At 41.1% G+C, this 17,353-nt stretch overlaps 1 protein-coding gene across 1 annotated transcript in view; it reads right to left on the minus strand.

The window, feature by feature from the left end:
* Positions 1-6,118: 6,118 nt before the first annotated feature.
* The window catches only part of LOC147883319 (kinesin-like protein KIN-12E), a 45,754-nt gene continuing 34,519 nt past the window's right edge, over positions 6,119-17,353 (minus strand). The window contains exons 16-20 of the mRNA XM_087399723.1: positions 11,291-11,526; positions 9,927-9,996; positions 9,400-9,465; positions 9,252-9,302; positions 6,119-8,324 (exon numbers count right to left, since the gene is read on the minus strand). Coding sequence (XP_087255849.1) covers positions 6,699-8,324; positions 9,252-9,302; positions 9,400-9,465; positions 9,927-9,996; positions 11,291-11,526 — 2,049 coding nt within the window. The 3' untranslated portion in view covers positions 6,119-6,698. The remainder of the gene's footprint in view (positions 8,325-9,251; positions 9,303-9,399; positions 9,466-9,926; positions 9,997-11,290; positions 11,527-17,353) is intronic.

The raw sequence follows: 17,353 nt of genomic DNA on the forward strand, positions 1-17,353 counted from the left end.
ATCAAGGGTAGATGATGGATCATCTATTGGTGGAAATGATGAGCCAAATGTGGCTGATATGCAGGTGGGACAGCAAGCTGAAATGCCTTTGAGAAGATCATCTAGAGTGTCTAGACCGCATAATAAGTTTGTTCCAGGGGTAGACTATGTGATGCTTACTGATTGCAGGGAGCCTTCTTGCTACAGAGAGGCTATGATGCATGAGGATAAACGCAAGTGGGAGTATGCTATGCAATCAGAGATGAGTTCACTTATGAAGAATAAGACTTGGGACTTCGTTTCTTTGCCACATGGAAAGAAAGCATTGCCATTTAAATGGGTCTACAAAATGAAGGTCACAGGTGATGATGTGCCTAGGTACAAGGCCCATTTGGTTGCTAAAGGGTTCAAGCAAGAGAAGGGTGTGGACTTTGATGAGATATTCTCCCCGGTTGTGAAGATGACCACACTTAGATGCATGCTTGGACTAGTGGCATCAGAGGATATGGAGCTTATGCAGATGGATGTCAAGACAGCTTTCTTGCATGGGGATTTGCATGAGGAAATTTACATGGTGCAGTCGGAAGGCTTTGAAGAAAATGGCAAAGAGCATTTAGTTTACAAGCTGAAGAAGAGTCTCTATGGTCTTAAGTGGTATCAGAAGTTTGATGCTTTCATTCGGTCCCAGGGTTTTAGAAGGAGTGAAATTGATCACTGCCTCTACACTAAAAGGGCTAAGGATAATAGCCTGATAATCTTGGCACTATATGTGGATGATATGCTATTGGCTAGCAAGAATACTTATGAGCTAGATGCATTAAAGGCCAAGTTGCATGAGGCCTTTGATATGAAGGATTTGGGACTTGCAGGTCATATTCTTGGTATGCGCATCACGCGTGATCGGAGTAGGAAACTCCTTTGGCTTTCACAAAAAGAGTATGTTACAAAAGTATTGCAGCGTTTCAATATGGAGGGGGGGAAGGCAGTGAGTACTCCATTGCCTCCATATGTGAAACTGAGTCACATAGATAGTCCTAAATCAGATGAGGAGAGGGCCATGATGGCCAAGGTTCCTTATGCATCAATGGTTGGGAGTCTTATGTATGCTATGATAGCTACTAGACCAGACATTGCATTTGCAGTGGGAGTTGTTAGCCGGTATATGGCTAATCCAGGAAAGAGGCATTGGGAGGCAGTTAAGTGCATCATGAGAGGTACATGAAGGGTACCAAGGAGATGTGCATTTGCTTTGGTAAAGGAGACATGCATGTACTTGGGTACACAGATTCAGACTATGCAGGGCATGTGGATAGTAGGAGATCCACTTCTGGTTATGTGTTCACCTTTGCAGGTGGTATAGTGTCGTGGATGTCTCACGCACAGAAGTGCATTGCTTTGTCTACCACAGAGGCTGAGTATGTTGCAGCCACAGAGGGTTGCAAGGAGGCTATATGGCTTGATTGGCTAGTGGGAGATTTGGGGATTCATACAGGTGTACCGACATTGCATAGTGATTCCATGAGTGCTATTCAGCTAGCACGGAATCCGGTCTTTCATGCAAAGACCAAACACATTGAGGTCAGGTACTATTTCATCAGGGAGGTACTTGAGGACAAGCACATAGAGCTTGTCAAGGTTCATACAGATGATAACCCTGCAGATATGTTGACTAAGAGTCTACCTAGTCAGCGGTTTGAGTATTGTCGTGTATTGATGGGCATTGGATAGTATGCTCACTAGTTGTTCTCCCTTAAAGGCACATTGTCCTTTAAGTGCGAGGTTGTGGGGGTTAAAGGTCACTGTGCCTTTACCCCGGTTATGTACAATACTCAAACACATATAAATGGATGAAAAAGAAGATTAGGGCAGTTTTGCACCCACCAAAACTTGTGTGGCTCTCTGTCTCTCTCTCTCCTTCTTCCGTTCTTGCTTCCGTTGAGAGCACTCTCATTTTCGTGAATCACTAATGAAGAAGTTCCACATGGATAAAAGTCAATATTCTACCCTCCCAATTTTTATTTTCTCTTCCCCTTTTCTCAATACCATTTCCTTTTTCCTTTAGTTATTTGCTCTCTTACGTATCTTCCATCATTTGTAGCAAGTCAAAGCTCAATGACTGCATTGCTTACACACTTGTTTGTGGTTGTAAAATCCAGGAATCTTGGAAGATAAACTGCAACGTGAACCATAGGCTCCAAAAATGCTCTTCTATGAATCTTGGTATGCGCATCACGGGTGACCACAGTAGGAAACTCCTTTGGCTTTCATAGAAGAAGTATATTACAAAAGTATTATAGTGTTTCAATATGGAGGGGGGAAGGCAGTGAGTACTCCATTGCCTCCATATATAAAACTGAGTCAGGTAGATAGTCCCAAACTAGATGAGGAGAGGGACAGGATGGCCAAGGTTCCTTATGCATCGGCAGTTGGGAGTCTTATGTTTACTATGATAGCTACTAGACCGGACATTGCATTTGGAGTGGGAGTTGTTAGCCGGTATATGGCTAATCTAGGAAAGTGGGATTGGGAGGCAGTTAAGCGCATCATGAGATACATGAAGGGTACCAAGGAGATGTGCATTTGCTTCGACAGAGGAGATATGTGTGTACTTGGGTACACAAATTCAAACTATGCAGGGCATGTGGATAGTAGGAGATCCACATCTGGTTATGTGGTGCAGTGTCGTGGATGTCTCGCATACAGAAATGCGTTGCTTTGTCTACCACAGAGGCTGAGTATGTTGCAACCATAGAGAGTTGCAAGGAGGCTATATGGCTTGATTGGCTAGTGGGACACTTGGGGATTCATACAAGTGTACTGACATTGCATGGAGATTCCATGAGTGCTATTCAGCTACCTTATAGGATACTCAACTCTAGCATGCTTTAGGTAGTAACCTTTGACAAGGTCAACTACCCAAGCCTATTAAATGAATTTTGCTTGAGGCTCTACTATGGTTTGATAGCATCCCACCTAGAAGAACCATTCATGGACTATACACCTTACTAGGGCATCAATGCTAGTTCACAAACCACTCTAGAAACTAATTAAAGCACTTTGTCTCTGCACTCTAGCTTGCTTGCTAATCATGGCCTTACATGGACACTTGTACAAGGTTTGTACCCTAGCATGACTTGATTTGCTAAGTGCGCACGGACTAAACAAAAACCAGCACTTTCTTTATGAATCCTTGTTGTATTTGTACTCAAAGCTTCTACTACTAACATTATTGTTGATTGCAATAACTTATTTGTGTGGCATGTGCTTTTTGCCCTCTATTCTCCATCCTCCTTTGACTCTATTATGGCCAACCATCGTTATGTGCGAGTGCATGCTCGACTTTTCAACCTCTGCATCACTGCTTGTGAGTTATTCTGTCCCTCATCATGATCCTTATGATCCTCCTCATCCTCATCCTCTTTGTCATCTCTTGCTCCTTGGTTTCTGGCTTTCTCCTTGTAGCTCTCAAATGCGCTTCGTCATGCACCTAGGACATAGACTAAGCTATAAAATCCCATATGTGCTCTTCACATTGTGGCAGACATGAGTGAAGGGCTAAGCATATTTTGATTGTAAAAAGACTAATTTCTCCTTGCAAAAGGGCTTGGGTACATAGTAGTTATGGAGGAGTTTTTTCATGGCTTCAAGTTGATTTTGAGAAATGTGGAAAATTGAAGCCTTTCTAGAAAACGGGATATACGAAGTGAAGTGTCCACCTAGAGGGAGGTTGTATAAAGACCATCCCAAAAGGTCTATCACGACCTACTAAGTGAGTAAATACATTGGGAATCACTAGGTGATTGGTGGCCTAGTAAGGAACATCTCTCCACTTAACAAGGGGCTATTGTGAATTCCTCCAAGTTTTTAAATGCTCAAGCTCGCCTAATGTCTTATTCCTAACTACTTGTTTAACAGAATGCTGAAATACCAAATCTTAAGGGTCCTTTTTTATTCCAAATCAACTAGAACATGTGATTGATAGCACAAAAGATATAAACATCAAGAGATAGAAAATGTGAACATGTATTGCGTATGCCAAATCTTTTGAGGAATAAAGGAAACACAAGCAAAGAAATGTCAAATCAGAGAGAGTAGAAAGAATGAAAATGAATGAGAGAATAAAGTGTGCATTAATCGAGAAAACTATATGGCAATTTGTCTTTCCTCACTTCTTTGAATGGCGTGCGAGTGAGAGAAGACCCAAAAACTTACTAGAGTTACTAGAAAACTAGGGAAGAAGATCTAAGAAATCATGGCCACATGCAAAAAAGTTGAGGTCAATGGTATCCGATGGTGGTGTATAAAGATGCCTCTCATTATATGAATTCAATGATGTGCCTAAGGTGGCCCATCATGTTAGATGAGGATAGTCATATTTTCAAGAAAGCATTGCAAGAAGAGATTAGTATGTAGAGCAAAAATGGCTTCTTAACCCAAATGTTGATTATCTCATTAAAGATTTTCAACAAGGCAACACCATTGAGAGTGAAAGACATATTTGCCCATGCTTGTGGGTCAAAAATAGCAATAATTCCTCTTAGACATCTTAAATATATGAGTAGTCTCAAACTTTGATTACCAAAGAAAACCAACTTGGCTTAGATCTAGATAAGGCATGCTCTAGCACCTTCAAGACAAAGCCCCACTTTCTTTATGGAGCAAAAGGGGTAACAAAGTCAAGGAGGAGGTGAATTACATGTTAGCGATAATGTTATTTCAAGCAAACATTGGAAGAAGCCATTAGTTCCTAGAGTAAAAGGGGTTCTTGATCCCAATGTTGACTATCCCAAAGATGAACTTTTTTTTACCATCTTAAATATATTAGCATGTTATAAATAAAGGTGGGATTTTGTCTTGAAAGTACAAGAACAGTTAAGCTTTGGGCAAAGTTTCTAGTTGTAAAACAAGGTTCGCATTCAAATGGCCTCCAATTAGTAACTTTTTGCAAGTAATTCCCAAGGGATGGAACAAAATAAAACTTGTTCATCGGGGTACATTGAGGAATTCTATAGTTTAAACCTTACCCAATCCGAATTTAAAGAGAACCGAGGAAAGATTGCAATTGTCATTAAGTGCGAGTGTGAATGAATCAAAGCTTGCATGGTTCTTAGGGATTTACATAAATCTTTTAAGAAAACACAAAGGGAACCCAAGATTGCGTGCTATTCCTTGGTTGGGAACTACTGAGAAGCCAATTTTTAAATTTGAAACTCTATCCAATCACATTGGTAAATTATGGAGTTGGATATTTACAAGCTAAGATGTTCGATGGTTGTTGTGCAAACATGGGGTATTGGGAGGGATTGGGCTTGTGTGACTAAGTACTACACCATTTCCTTTACAATTAAAGGCTATGCTTTTGCAAAAGATCTAAAATCAAGACATGCAAACAGGTAAGAATGGTTGGTTGCCCCTTTTTGTACTTCTAGGGCACTTTGGGCCCTTCTATATTCAATTTTCCTGTTCTTGAAACGAGAGAAAACGTAATGAGAACAAAATCATAGAAGAGAACAGAGGCAAATGATAGTGAACAAGTGCGAAGGAAACAAAATAAGCCCTTGATCAATACCACAAAACTTAAGAAGTATACCACCCAATTTAAGAGAGCTTTGGGGGTAAAATGGAAACGAGCTAAAAGGGTTACAAGTATCATGGTCCACCACAACAGCAAACTACGAGAGAGAGAGAGAGAGAGAGAGAGAGAGCCAACAGCTAGCTACCAATGCAACGGCAAATGCTCCTTGGAGATCCTAGCCTCTCTATTCTTGAGGCGGTATGATAAACTCTTTTCTTGATGCTGAACTTTGAGAGATTTGCGGTCCATCCAAAATGCTTGACAATTTTCATTTAAAAATCCTATGTCTATGAGCCTTTTGCAAATCCTCTTTACCAAAGTATCAGAAACCCATGTTTTGGACTGTTCTCAATAGAAGAGGAGGAACTTGTGAACCGCAGGTTTAGTTTACTTACAATCATTTTTCCATATAGCCACTGCTGCTCTAAAAACTTTGGGATAACTTCACTTAATTCCTTAGGTCACTTTCTGGCCTTGCAAGTTGCCAAAGCAATACAGTGACAACCAACATTAACTATATGTATGTGCCACATTTGGCTTCGCAACCCCATGGAGAAGCTTGCAGACAACAAAAATCAAATTCAATATGAATTTTGTTTGAAGCATTATATACATACAGATGGGCCACATACTTTACATGAAATTACATCCAGGCATGTTCACAGCATGACTAGGCGTACAGACTGCCAGCCTATGATGAACTCTACAAAGCATTTTGCCTTTACAGTATTACAGTGGAGAATTCATGGCTTAAGGTTCAGCCCCAAGCCAAAGAGGACAGACGACAATGATAGACTACTCCTTGAGAAGGCAATCTGGCATCACAGAAGATTAAAAGTCGATTGGGACTAATTTGTAACAGTATCACAATTCAGCAGCCGCTGGCATGTTTAAACTACCACCTCAACATTTGTACACTTGAATAGTATTTACCTCCATGGACATAACAATCTCAGCAATGCACCATTCCTCCAATGGTATCTTGACCCGACATCTAGAAACCCCTCAAATATGACTAGGACAAAGATTTTAGCCAGTACTTGCAGTAAAAAGGTGCTGGGCAAACAAGTCCTCGTTTTCATTTGGAAACATTCGCCACTGATTACAATTTTCCATAAGCCTCAATGTGAGCAGATGTAATTCTTTATTCAACCCTTTCCATGGAATCTTCCCTTTTGCCCATATTCTGAACAATAAGCTTGGCATCCAGCAAAAATTTCCTGCTATCTAAAAGGATTTCTGCTAGGAATTTAATGTCTTCTTCAGAATGGCCAGATGTAAATGTATCTTGTCTGGATTTAGAATCCTGCTCTTGCGAAAGTTTTGCCTTCAATGCTTGAGAATCATTCTGAAAGGACTTGAGCTGGTTTTCAAGCTCACTAACTTCAAACTCAGCCTTTTCATAGTCCAAAGTTAGCAAATCAAGCTCTGACCTGCCTTCTGCCTCACTCTCCAGCAAAATTTGTTTCTCCTTTTTAATCTCCTCAAGTTCAATTTCTGCCTCTTGTACATTAGCTGTTGCAGCCTCAAACTCTACCTCAGCACACAGAATCGCTGTATCCATCTTGTCAATTTGTTCCCTGAGATGTTCGATTTCAATTCTGGTTTTCTTCATCTTTTCATGCACATCCTCAAGAACAGAAAGCAAAGTAGCCTTTTCTTCTTGCCCTCTCAATAACTGCAACATGGAAAGTGACGTTTGAACCTTCCCACAAAGACCAATGATTGATTCATCATCTGTAAGTTGTGACTTTTCTGCACCTTGCAATTTCTCCTTCAGAGATGCTGCCTCCAGCGACAACAGCTCTTCATCTCTCCGAAGATCATCCAGACGTATTTTTAAGTTTTCCTTTCCTGTTTTCAAATTAGCTATCTCTATCTCTTTCTCTGCCAAGGCACTACACAGCATTTGCCAATGCTCATGCATTCTCTCTTCCCGAGAGAGCCATGCCCCCTTTGCTGACGAAAATCCACCAATGACAGTTCTCAAGGCGTTCATTTTGTTTTTAGCTTGTGTCAATTTTAGTTGGACCACACTAAGACTGTCTTCAACAAGCTTTACTTCTTTTTCTACTTTCAAGATTTCCAAAGAAGTATCAGTGATGACTTCCATCCGTCTTTCCCTTTCATTACTAGAGTGGACCATATTCCTATCCACCATTACACAGATTTCAGAAAGTTTAGCCTCTAGTAAATCCAATTTTGATTGGGCAGCAGCAAACCCATCATTCATCACTCTCTCTTTTATAGAAACACGTTCAAGAGCCTTCTCTAGCTTTACCTCCAATATTCTTCTATCCTCCATCCATTTCCCTTTCTCCACACTAGACAACAGACAAACCTCGTCTCTTATCTGTTCCACTTCCTTCAATTTAGATTCTGTGTGTTCCAGCTCCAGATGCATACTGTGAAGACTTGTATCTTTGTCATCAATTAGTAAAATTAATGATGACATTTCCATAGTAATCTTCTCTAGCACAGTGTCCAAGCTCTCATTCCCCTGTCGAAAGCCCCATACAGAAGCATTTATCTTGTCTAGAATACGATCTAGCTCCTCGATTTTCACTCCAACCTGTTGCATTTTCCCAATGACCCTTTTTTCTATATTTTCAACCAGTACGTAATGTTCCTCCAAGCAGGAAAAAATTCTGAGTGAGAAAATTTCCAATTCCTGGCGTAGTCTATCTGAATACTTGTCTTCGAGTATTCTATTGCTAACAGACTCTTCTTCCAGCTCCAGCTTCATATCTAAGAAGTCTTGTTCTGCAACCTGCAAAGCACACCCAGTTTTATTATGCCTCTCTCCAATGTTCATTTCTTCAGAAAATTGCAAAACCATCTTATGAGTCCATGTTTTTCATTCAATACCCCCTTCTACTCTTCCTATGTTATTTGTGCATCGTAACTAATCCTGCACTTCCTGTACTACATTCGTTTATCAGAAACTATAATAATGTTTTACTCCATCAACTATAAGGCATCAAACCCACATAACAATACTTCTGCAGCTCTCTGAGCCAGTTTAGACATCTTCCATTCTACTCATAAGATTACAACTTAGCTGGCCCTTGGCTTGGGTTGGCCCCCAGGTTATTATATATTCTAAGCTCCTTTAATATTGCATCCTTTTAAAGAAGTAGAGTAATGTGTTTTTTGCATTCTCGCATTTTGTCTCATAGCTCTTCCCAGCCTTTCTGTAGACCTTTCAATGCCTTTACTAAAAGGAGTTCGCCTTTCAGCTTCCAGTTCACATGTTGCAGCAGCCATGTATGGCAGTAGCTACAGCAACATATTTCCTTCAAAAAGGAATATATGAAGGCCTCAAAAAGGCTTGAAAGAAATACAAGGCCAGATTGAATACAAGAATCTGCTTTCTTTGAAAGGATGCAATACTAGAAGACTTAATAGAGATAATACCTTCAGCCCCCTGAAGAAACGATATCAGCACCTAACAAAACATATAATGCCTTTTAAAGAAGCTGCCTAGGCTACATAGGATAGATCAAGACTTAACTGAAGAGTGTGATGGTTTCAAAGATTAACGGCATGAATTGCAGCAGATGCTGATAAACTTACAGACATCAAGACAATCTCTGAAAATGCCTTTGCAGATTGCAGGAAAAGAAAAACAAGAATTGGGAACATAAAAATCCAAGAGCACAATCAACTAACCGTGGACTTTAGTTTAGAAGGCTACCTTTATTTGTGAGGCTTCATCCTCTACATTTGAGCTAACAAAGTCAGTCTCCTGAAACATCCAAGTAAATAACCATTTGAAATTGAAAACAAGTCGACCCCAGTAAGAAAGTGAGTACTAAATAGATCAAACAGGACAGTTTCTTTACCTGACCCCTTCTAATTGAATCAGGTTCCTGCTTGTGCATGAGCTTCCAATCCAATGCTTCCAAAAGCTTTCAAAAGCACAGCGTCAGCTCTCTCTCTCTCTCTCTCTCTCTCTCTCTCTTTCTCTCTCTCTCTCTCTCTCTCTCTCTCTCTCTCTCTCTCTCTGTGCACATGTGTAAACCCATCATGCCATCATTCACAGTTCCATCCACTCAGCGACTAAAAGTGACGCCGTCCTGCAGTTTGTGCGGTTGGCACATGAGTATTTGAGCTTTAACATGGGTGCATTAGGATCATCTCCTAAGGTTTACCAAACGACAGATATCTTTTAAATACTTGAATCCAGTTACATACTTCCACATGAGCATACATAGATCATACTTTGCTTGAAACCAGTAGAATGCCCTTTTGATAGTACCTACTTCCACCCCCAGCTACAGCTTGTATAACTATACCTTTGTAAGACTAGAATAAGTCCAATCATACAAGTATAACTAATAGTAAGATTAGAAAACGTTGAAAAAGATACCTGATCACGCAATATTGATATTTCTTCAGCCATCATATCACGTTCCCCAGCCTCATAAAATTCTTGAAATCTGAATTTGCACATTTTATCAGCTCTCTCTCTCTCTCTCTCTCTCTCTCTCTCTCTCAAATAATGTAACTTTCCTTTGGTTTTTCACAGTGGAAATTTAGCTAGCAAGCACATGGGTTGAAATCTAGCTGGTACATGAGGGAAGACATAAAACCTATGTTCATTCACCAGCCGATTTCAGTGAAAAGCATTTGGTGATTATAGTGTCTAAAAAGAGTCATTCTATTAAGAATATCAATATTGAACCTCAACATTGCATTCTTTTGCCTAATTAAACATTTCGATGTTTCACAACATTTTGATCCAGCCTGGAATATCTTTAGGGAGCCAGCCTGCAACATCTTTAGGGAGTGTTGGTTGTAAGCCTTGAATTTTTTCTGAATTTTTTCTGTGTTTTTTTGGTTGTATGTCTTGAGTTTTTCATCTTGATGACTGTGGCCTGCAAAAGATCAAGGAGACACTTTATATCCCCTAGTTAGTAGAATCTACTTTTATATTGAGTATTTAAATTGTACACTCTATCTTGTTAATATAGTTATGATGTTGGGGCCAGGATTGTCCTGTTGACTAAGTACTCTCCAACAAGAGTCATCACTGGATTTCAAATGAGAAATTGAAAGCAACTACTTTTGTATTTGGTGTGTGTAGGCTCCCCCCTAGTTGAAGTCCACACTATTTCTGTATTGACTATGCTTTTCCTGACAAATTTATAACGTACTAATACTCAACTGTATTTCAAATTGGACTCATAACAGATAACGGTGTGTTTTCTATTGAAATTGAAACTAGAAAAAAAAAAGTTTGAACCCATGATTTGGCAGTACTACCAACAATTAGTGGCAACTGATTGATTTTTTTCCCAACACATGAAAAATTGAGCACTTCCACATGGGAGAGGACTATTTATAACCACAAGAAAGCCATCCATATCTCTACCTTCCCACCAAGAGCTGTGATAAACATGAGCACAAACTTTGGGCAACACATCTATATAGAACCATTCGCCCTAAAAGTATATATAGTTAAGCATGCTCTCTATTGTTTGGCTTATGGCCTGATTGCAATTGGCTCAGTCAACCTAAACCTACCAAAGAACATTCTTGATGGCGCTAAAGAATTTTGTATACATTAGGCCTTCAAAGCTTTGTTTTTGCAAGAAGAAAGACAAGCTTGACACAATCTAAGTCCTTTAATTAAAAACCTCTATATAACACACCCACACAAAAAATACACGCACAACTTCATGCACCATTACAAATGCATTTTCCCAAAATGCTGAAAGAAATCAGCAATACCTGTGTAGTTCTTGTAGTAATCGTATATTCTCCATGGCAAATCGAGTAACTTCCGGATTACGCTCAAGTCGGGTCCTTAATGTTTGCACCTCTTCAAATAGGCTATTTTTCTCCTCCAAGAGGTAAGTGTCTTTAGATATTAGTCCTCCCAACACGGACTCCAAACGTTTGATCTTATCCTCTCTAAAACGCAGCATCATCTTGCCACATTGTCTATCTTCTTCCCGTTGCTTCGCCTATACCCACAAGATAAGATTCAAAAGAGAAAGAAAAATTCTCTCTCTCTCTCTCTCTCTCTCTCTCTCTCTCTCTCTCTCTCTCTCTCTCTCTCTCTCTCTCTCTCTCTCTCTCTCTGTGCACAATACGCACACCCACGCATGCACACGCACACACCTTTGTTACAAAACACACTGCATTGAGGAAGAGATAATGCTTTAGTGTTGCCGCATGCTACTCTGTCAACAAGAATAAATCCTCGACTTCAAAAAAAGGTTTGCTCCTCTTTTCATTACAAATTGGTCAAAGCCCAACTTTAGTCATATGTCATACATGGTGGACAACCTAAACCTTCATTGGGAAGAACTTTGATGCAAATATAGTTTTAAAAGCACAACTCCATCTTTGTTATACTTAGTCCACCACTTTCTAAAAGGAACACTAGTTCTCTTAGTGGATAGAGATCCTTTACTTCTATGGTTCAAAGACCTTGGAAAGTAGTAATTTCATGAATGAATAGTCACATCCCTCGGTAGTTAAATTTTTGTAACATTTGACCATCCACAATGAGGCAAAGGGGGATACCTTTTCAAAGCTAGGAGACATTTAAAGATACATGTCCTCACCAAGTGCAACATGTTGCTCTCTCTCTCTCTCTCTCTCTCTCTCTCTCTCTCTCTCTCTCTCTCTCTCTCTCTATTTCTCTCTTTGTGTGTGTGTGTGTGCGCGCGTGCGCCCGCACACATTCAAGACCTAGTTGTAGCCGAGGGAGCTTCTAGTGAAGCTCAATTTCTACAAAGACCATTGCTTGCGCATCTCTGAGGAAGAAGGGCTTCTTTGTCCCACCAGAGTACACTTGGATAGACTTGCCACACTCACTAAGGATCTCTATCGGACAGTTTCGAGTCTAATCACACCGACTCCGCATCAAGAGCAAACGAGCTGAGGGGATACCCAAGGAGAGACGCCTATGCACATTATGTGATCGACAAGAGGTTGAGTCAAAGGAGCACTTCAGGTTCAGATGCCCTGTGTACTACGAGATCTATGGTCGATACCATTTCCTTTTTAGGGCCAATTTTGGGCCACTATCCAGAGTTCTCTCATACCCAAACCAGGGATGCTTCGCTGCCTTCATCCATGAGCCGGTCCGCCACAAGGAGCACTTACTCAAGATGCAGAGAGAGTCTTCAAGCACATGGCCCGACCCTTCTCACAACAGGATCACGAAATTCTTCTAGTCAGATCACACGAGCATCACGGCCACTAATAGCGATCCTGAGACACGCCGCACTCGACAGTGGACAATGCTGATCACATTGAGCGACCTCCCATCCGTGTTCAAGCCTGAGACACAACCCACAACGGATACGATAGCCATGGTCAAGCGTAGGTTCAATATCAAGATACCGAGACGGGCAACACCTATAGACAGTCGCCAGCACTCCATAACAAGCTACACATCAGTACCTCTCTGACACACATAACCTTGTGGGGGCGCATTGCATTGACCAGAGCCAGCCAGCCTTGATGGTGATTAATGGTGATTGACTCGATGATGATAATGATGATGATGATGATGATGATAACAACGATGCCATAACTGATGATATGACTTCGTACTGCTTAGCACTTGGCATGGGTGATGATGCTCGTTTAGTGGCTCCGCCCTTTCTGCTTGTTGTATGAGTTTTCTATCGGTCTCATACACTCATCAATCTTATGAAGACTTTAATAAACTCTCTCTCTCTCTCTCAATCTTATGAAGACTTTAATAAACTCTCTCTCTCTCTCTCTCTCTCTCTCTCTCTCTCTCTCTCTCTCTCTCTCTCTCTCTCTCTCTCTCTCTCTCTCTCTCTACCCGTTCTGGCACTTATGTTTGGTTGTAACATGCGAGGACAAGCTGTGCGGAAAATAGATGAACATACAAGGAGAACTCAAGCACTAGAGACACAAGAGATCTTCCTTAACTATAGTACACTTCTTTATTTATACTAATGGCATAAATGTCATGACTCGTTTTACATGATTGCTAAATCAGCATACAAACTGAGCTCTACTACTCCCCTAATTGCAACATGAGGGAGATGGAGATACAAGCTGAAATAGGGCACTGTAACTCGTGCCTGGCTCGTCCCTGGACTAGAGCTCACAAAGGGGTCAAGGAATACAACAAATGGTTCAAACTGTGTGTCCAATGCTCCCTAGTGCAAGGGTGCATGTGACATTCCCTCTTGCTTAACTTTTGGATGATAGTAGCTGCTGAGGGACTAAGTGAATCTCCGCCAAGGGAATGTGATCATGATGACCACCAACTGTTGCACGAAACTCGACTGTCCTCCCAAAGAACTGGGGGGATAACAGTCTGGCATTGGGACTGATCTGGTACTGCTCCAAGAGGCTAAGGGAGGATGGCTCTACTATCATTACACATCAGCTCAATAAAAACTCCTGAGAATAGGTACAGCCGCGAAGCATACTTGTCCTCGTGAACTGTTGAGGACTGACTGGGCTGCTGATGCGGAGGCACTCCACTCTGGACCGCTAATGGCATGAAACTGGCTACCAACTGCTCGCAGGTACCCTCCCCACTCTAAACAATTCACAAACATAGAATTGTTGGTGCTACTCCATGAATTGTTGGGATAATGACAAAGACACTGTGGCTAGGCAGCTAAAACTCAAAACCTGGAAAATCTAGGATACCCACATGTACTCCAGGAAACTATCGTATTGTTGTGCTGCGGTGGAGAGGGAAAGCTAGAGTGCACCTGCTTCCTCTGCTGGCGTGATAACTGTCGAGGGTGAAAACACTTCCACCCTTCTATAGTTTGGAACTGTGGATGTAATTGTCCCTCGAAGAACCCGAGCGATACCAAGAGCTGTTGAAATTGTAGCTGTCTCTCTAGGAAACTCTGAGAGGCGAAATTGTTGATGTCTCCCAAGGAAATGCGAGGCGACTAGCACTAAACAGCACCCCTCTAGGGGATAGACTGTACTGGATGCTCTCCGAAGGAACGGAGGAGCTACTAGGAGCATCTCTACTACATCTCTGGAATAGGATGCTGCGTGAAAGGATTGTGAGATATCAAGAACTGTTGAGAACACCTCATATGCAATGAGTGACTAGTATGCCTCTCGAAAGGACTAAGAGATTGATGGCATAGCATCATGCCGCGAAGCGATCTTGGGATTGAGCGTGTTTCTCGAAGGTACTGATGAAGGATTAAAACTGATCACACAAAGGTGGAGGGTGCAAGAAGGGGTCGAAGAATCAATGGTATGGGGAGAGGTCCAAGGCAATTGCAAGAATGGAACAAGGGGATGGGACACGGCATGTACAACTGCCCCTAACCGAGAATGGAACCAAGCCAAGAATGCCATAATAAGATGCAGAAATTGGTAGAGGCCCCACATGGCCCGATTCATGTTTTAGAAGAAGCTCGCTTGGTATTCGATGTCATGCATGAAGGTTTTGAGGATACGAGAAAGGATTGGAAAGATCATGTCTCCTTCTGTGGGCATTTCAGTGGAAATGGACAAAACTGTTGAACATGTTTGGGTTTATGCACATAATGCTAAGTTTGGATGCCATGATGGAACCCAGTTGACAAGCACATTGTGGGGTTGCTTTATCCAAAAAGTGCATTATGCTACCAAGGGTTTCGTCAAGGTGATTTTCACAAAAGGAAAAGTATAAGCATATGCTCCTGCAATCCTCCCCGATGTATTATGGTCAACAACTGCCTTGGTCTTCTACAGGAAACTATTCGTCATTGATAAAGCATAGATGCTTTGTCCAAGTTGAAGTTCTAGACTTTCCCGAATGTCTGGAATTAGTTTTGCCTAAAATTGCAACATCTTTAGGCATAGTAGTGTGTCCTTCTCGGCAAAATGGGAATTCTGATCGTTTTTGCATTTTGTGGGACACAGATGTTCCTCCCTCCATAAATAGTGTTTTTTACAAGCTTAAATGGGAACTATTTGTTAGTGCAAGTTTGGGCACATAGCCTCTCAATGTCCCTTGGTTTTGCATAAAATGCCTCTTGATGCACTACCCATAGCAATGCAAAATAACGATGCTCTTGGGACTTCTACAAATTAAACAAACGAATCCCTATTGTCTTGGACAAAGACAGCTAAAATCAATTATGTTAATGGTAAGATTCCTACTAATACGTTTAAAGCAAAAGAAAAAGTTTCCAATGCGGCTGGCAATCCAAAAAAAACAACTGCCGTTAGGAAGACCCTTTCATCTGGCACTCGGACCGAGGCCTATCCCAATGGGAATACTTCTATAGAAAAGTCTAGGAAAGCAGTGACTAATCGTCAGATTTTATTCCCGAAAGATAATGTTGCTCTTTTGCAGCACAATCAGCATGATGCCGTGTCACATCAAGGTCCTCGCATGGATCGTGAGATTGACATGCAATCTTGAATGCTCTCTTTTGTGAGGTAGATTTTGTACATACTTGTAGGTATGCTTAAACAAATAAAATACTTGGCTTCGATGTATAAGGTTATGTAACACACGCATGGTTGTTAAGACACTCGTGTCTTATGATAAGACACTTAAGACACGTGTCTTACCTTAAGACACCTTAAGACACTCTCGTGTTTTTTTTTTTTTTTTTTGGTGGGTGGGGAGTAACAACACACATTGAGTTTGACTTAGCCATGCTATCATTGATGGTGACTTTGGATCTAGCGGTGGCAGTGACCTCATAGATTCAGATTAGGATGAATCTTCAGAGATTTGAGTCTTGAGAGTCGAAAGCTTCCTTTCAAATTATATGTATCGAGATGCAGTTTTCATTCATGTCACATGTGACAAGATTCAATTATTAGTTTAAACCTTTAAGTACTCAAAACTTGCGAGCTCTTCAGCCGTGAGTCTTAACTTTAACTTTTAAGACTTGAGTGACAAGTCTTGACTCTTAACTACATTGTACAAGTGCATTGTTTCTTCTTGCATTATTTAAGTGTAGCTTATTGTACTTCTAGAATCTAGCAGCTAGCTATGCTAGTAAGTTGTACATTTGTATACTTATACATATATTAATTAAATTTTTATTATTATAACCACAATGGCGTGTCTTACGTGTCTTATCTTTAAGACACTTTCGACACTCGTGTCTGAAGCGTGTCTAACGTGTCGTGTCTTAACGTGTCTTACAACCATGGTGTAACACACGCAAAGGGCAGCTTGTCTAGGCATATGTCGATAAATTGCAGCCTAATATAAGGGCTTTGCAAGAGCACAATCAGCATGTGTATGCAAGCCGAAAAGGGCACTTCACTGGTTATGACATTGTTTATACGGGTGAGCATTCATTTTCTGGTGTGGTTTTTCTCGTGAAGCGTCAACCTATTGTGGCCTTAAAGGCTGATGGTTAACTATGCTGTGTCTTGTCGAGATACTTGAGTTTGCCTTAGCTGATGCACCTGAATCCTCTTATCGTAGAGCACTAATTTGAGAGGCTATGTAACAGTATCCCTGGAAACAACATGCTTTTATTTGTGGGGATTTTAATAATACACCCCAGCAAGGTGATAATACATCTAGTAGCACCCATATGCTGGCCTCTAAACGTCAACATTGGTCATCAATACTCCAATCGAGCATTGCTGACCTTTGGAAGGAATCGAAGCCTATGCTTCTAGGCTATACTTTTCAGCACAATGCGCAGTCTTCTTATCGAACACGGTTGGAACGTTAGTATATGGTTAATGCCCCACACTAATATGATGCTCGTACTTGCCAATTGTAGTGGATTATGGTTTCCCGCATTCTAATCATGCTCCGTTATGGCTGAAGCTGTCCTTTCCTGAGATGGGCAAATGACA

Source organism: Dipteris shenzhenensis, chromosome 28 (assembly GCF_047967505.1).
Source record: "Dipteris shenzhenensis isolate YYH24624 ecotype China chromosome 28, Dip_SZ_1.0, whole genome shotgun sequence".
Taxonomy (NCBI): Eukaryota; Viridiplantae; Streptophyta; class Polypodiopsida; order Gleicheniales; family Dipteridaceae; genus Dipteris; species Dipteris shenzhenensis.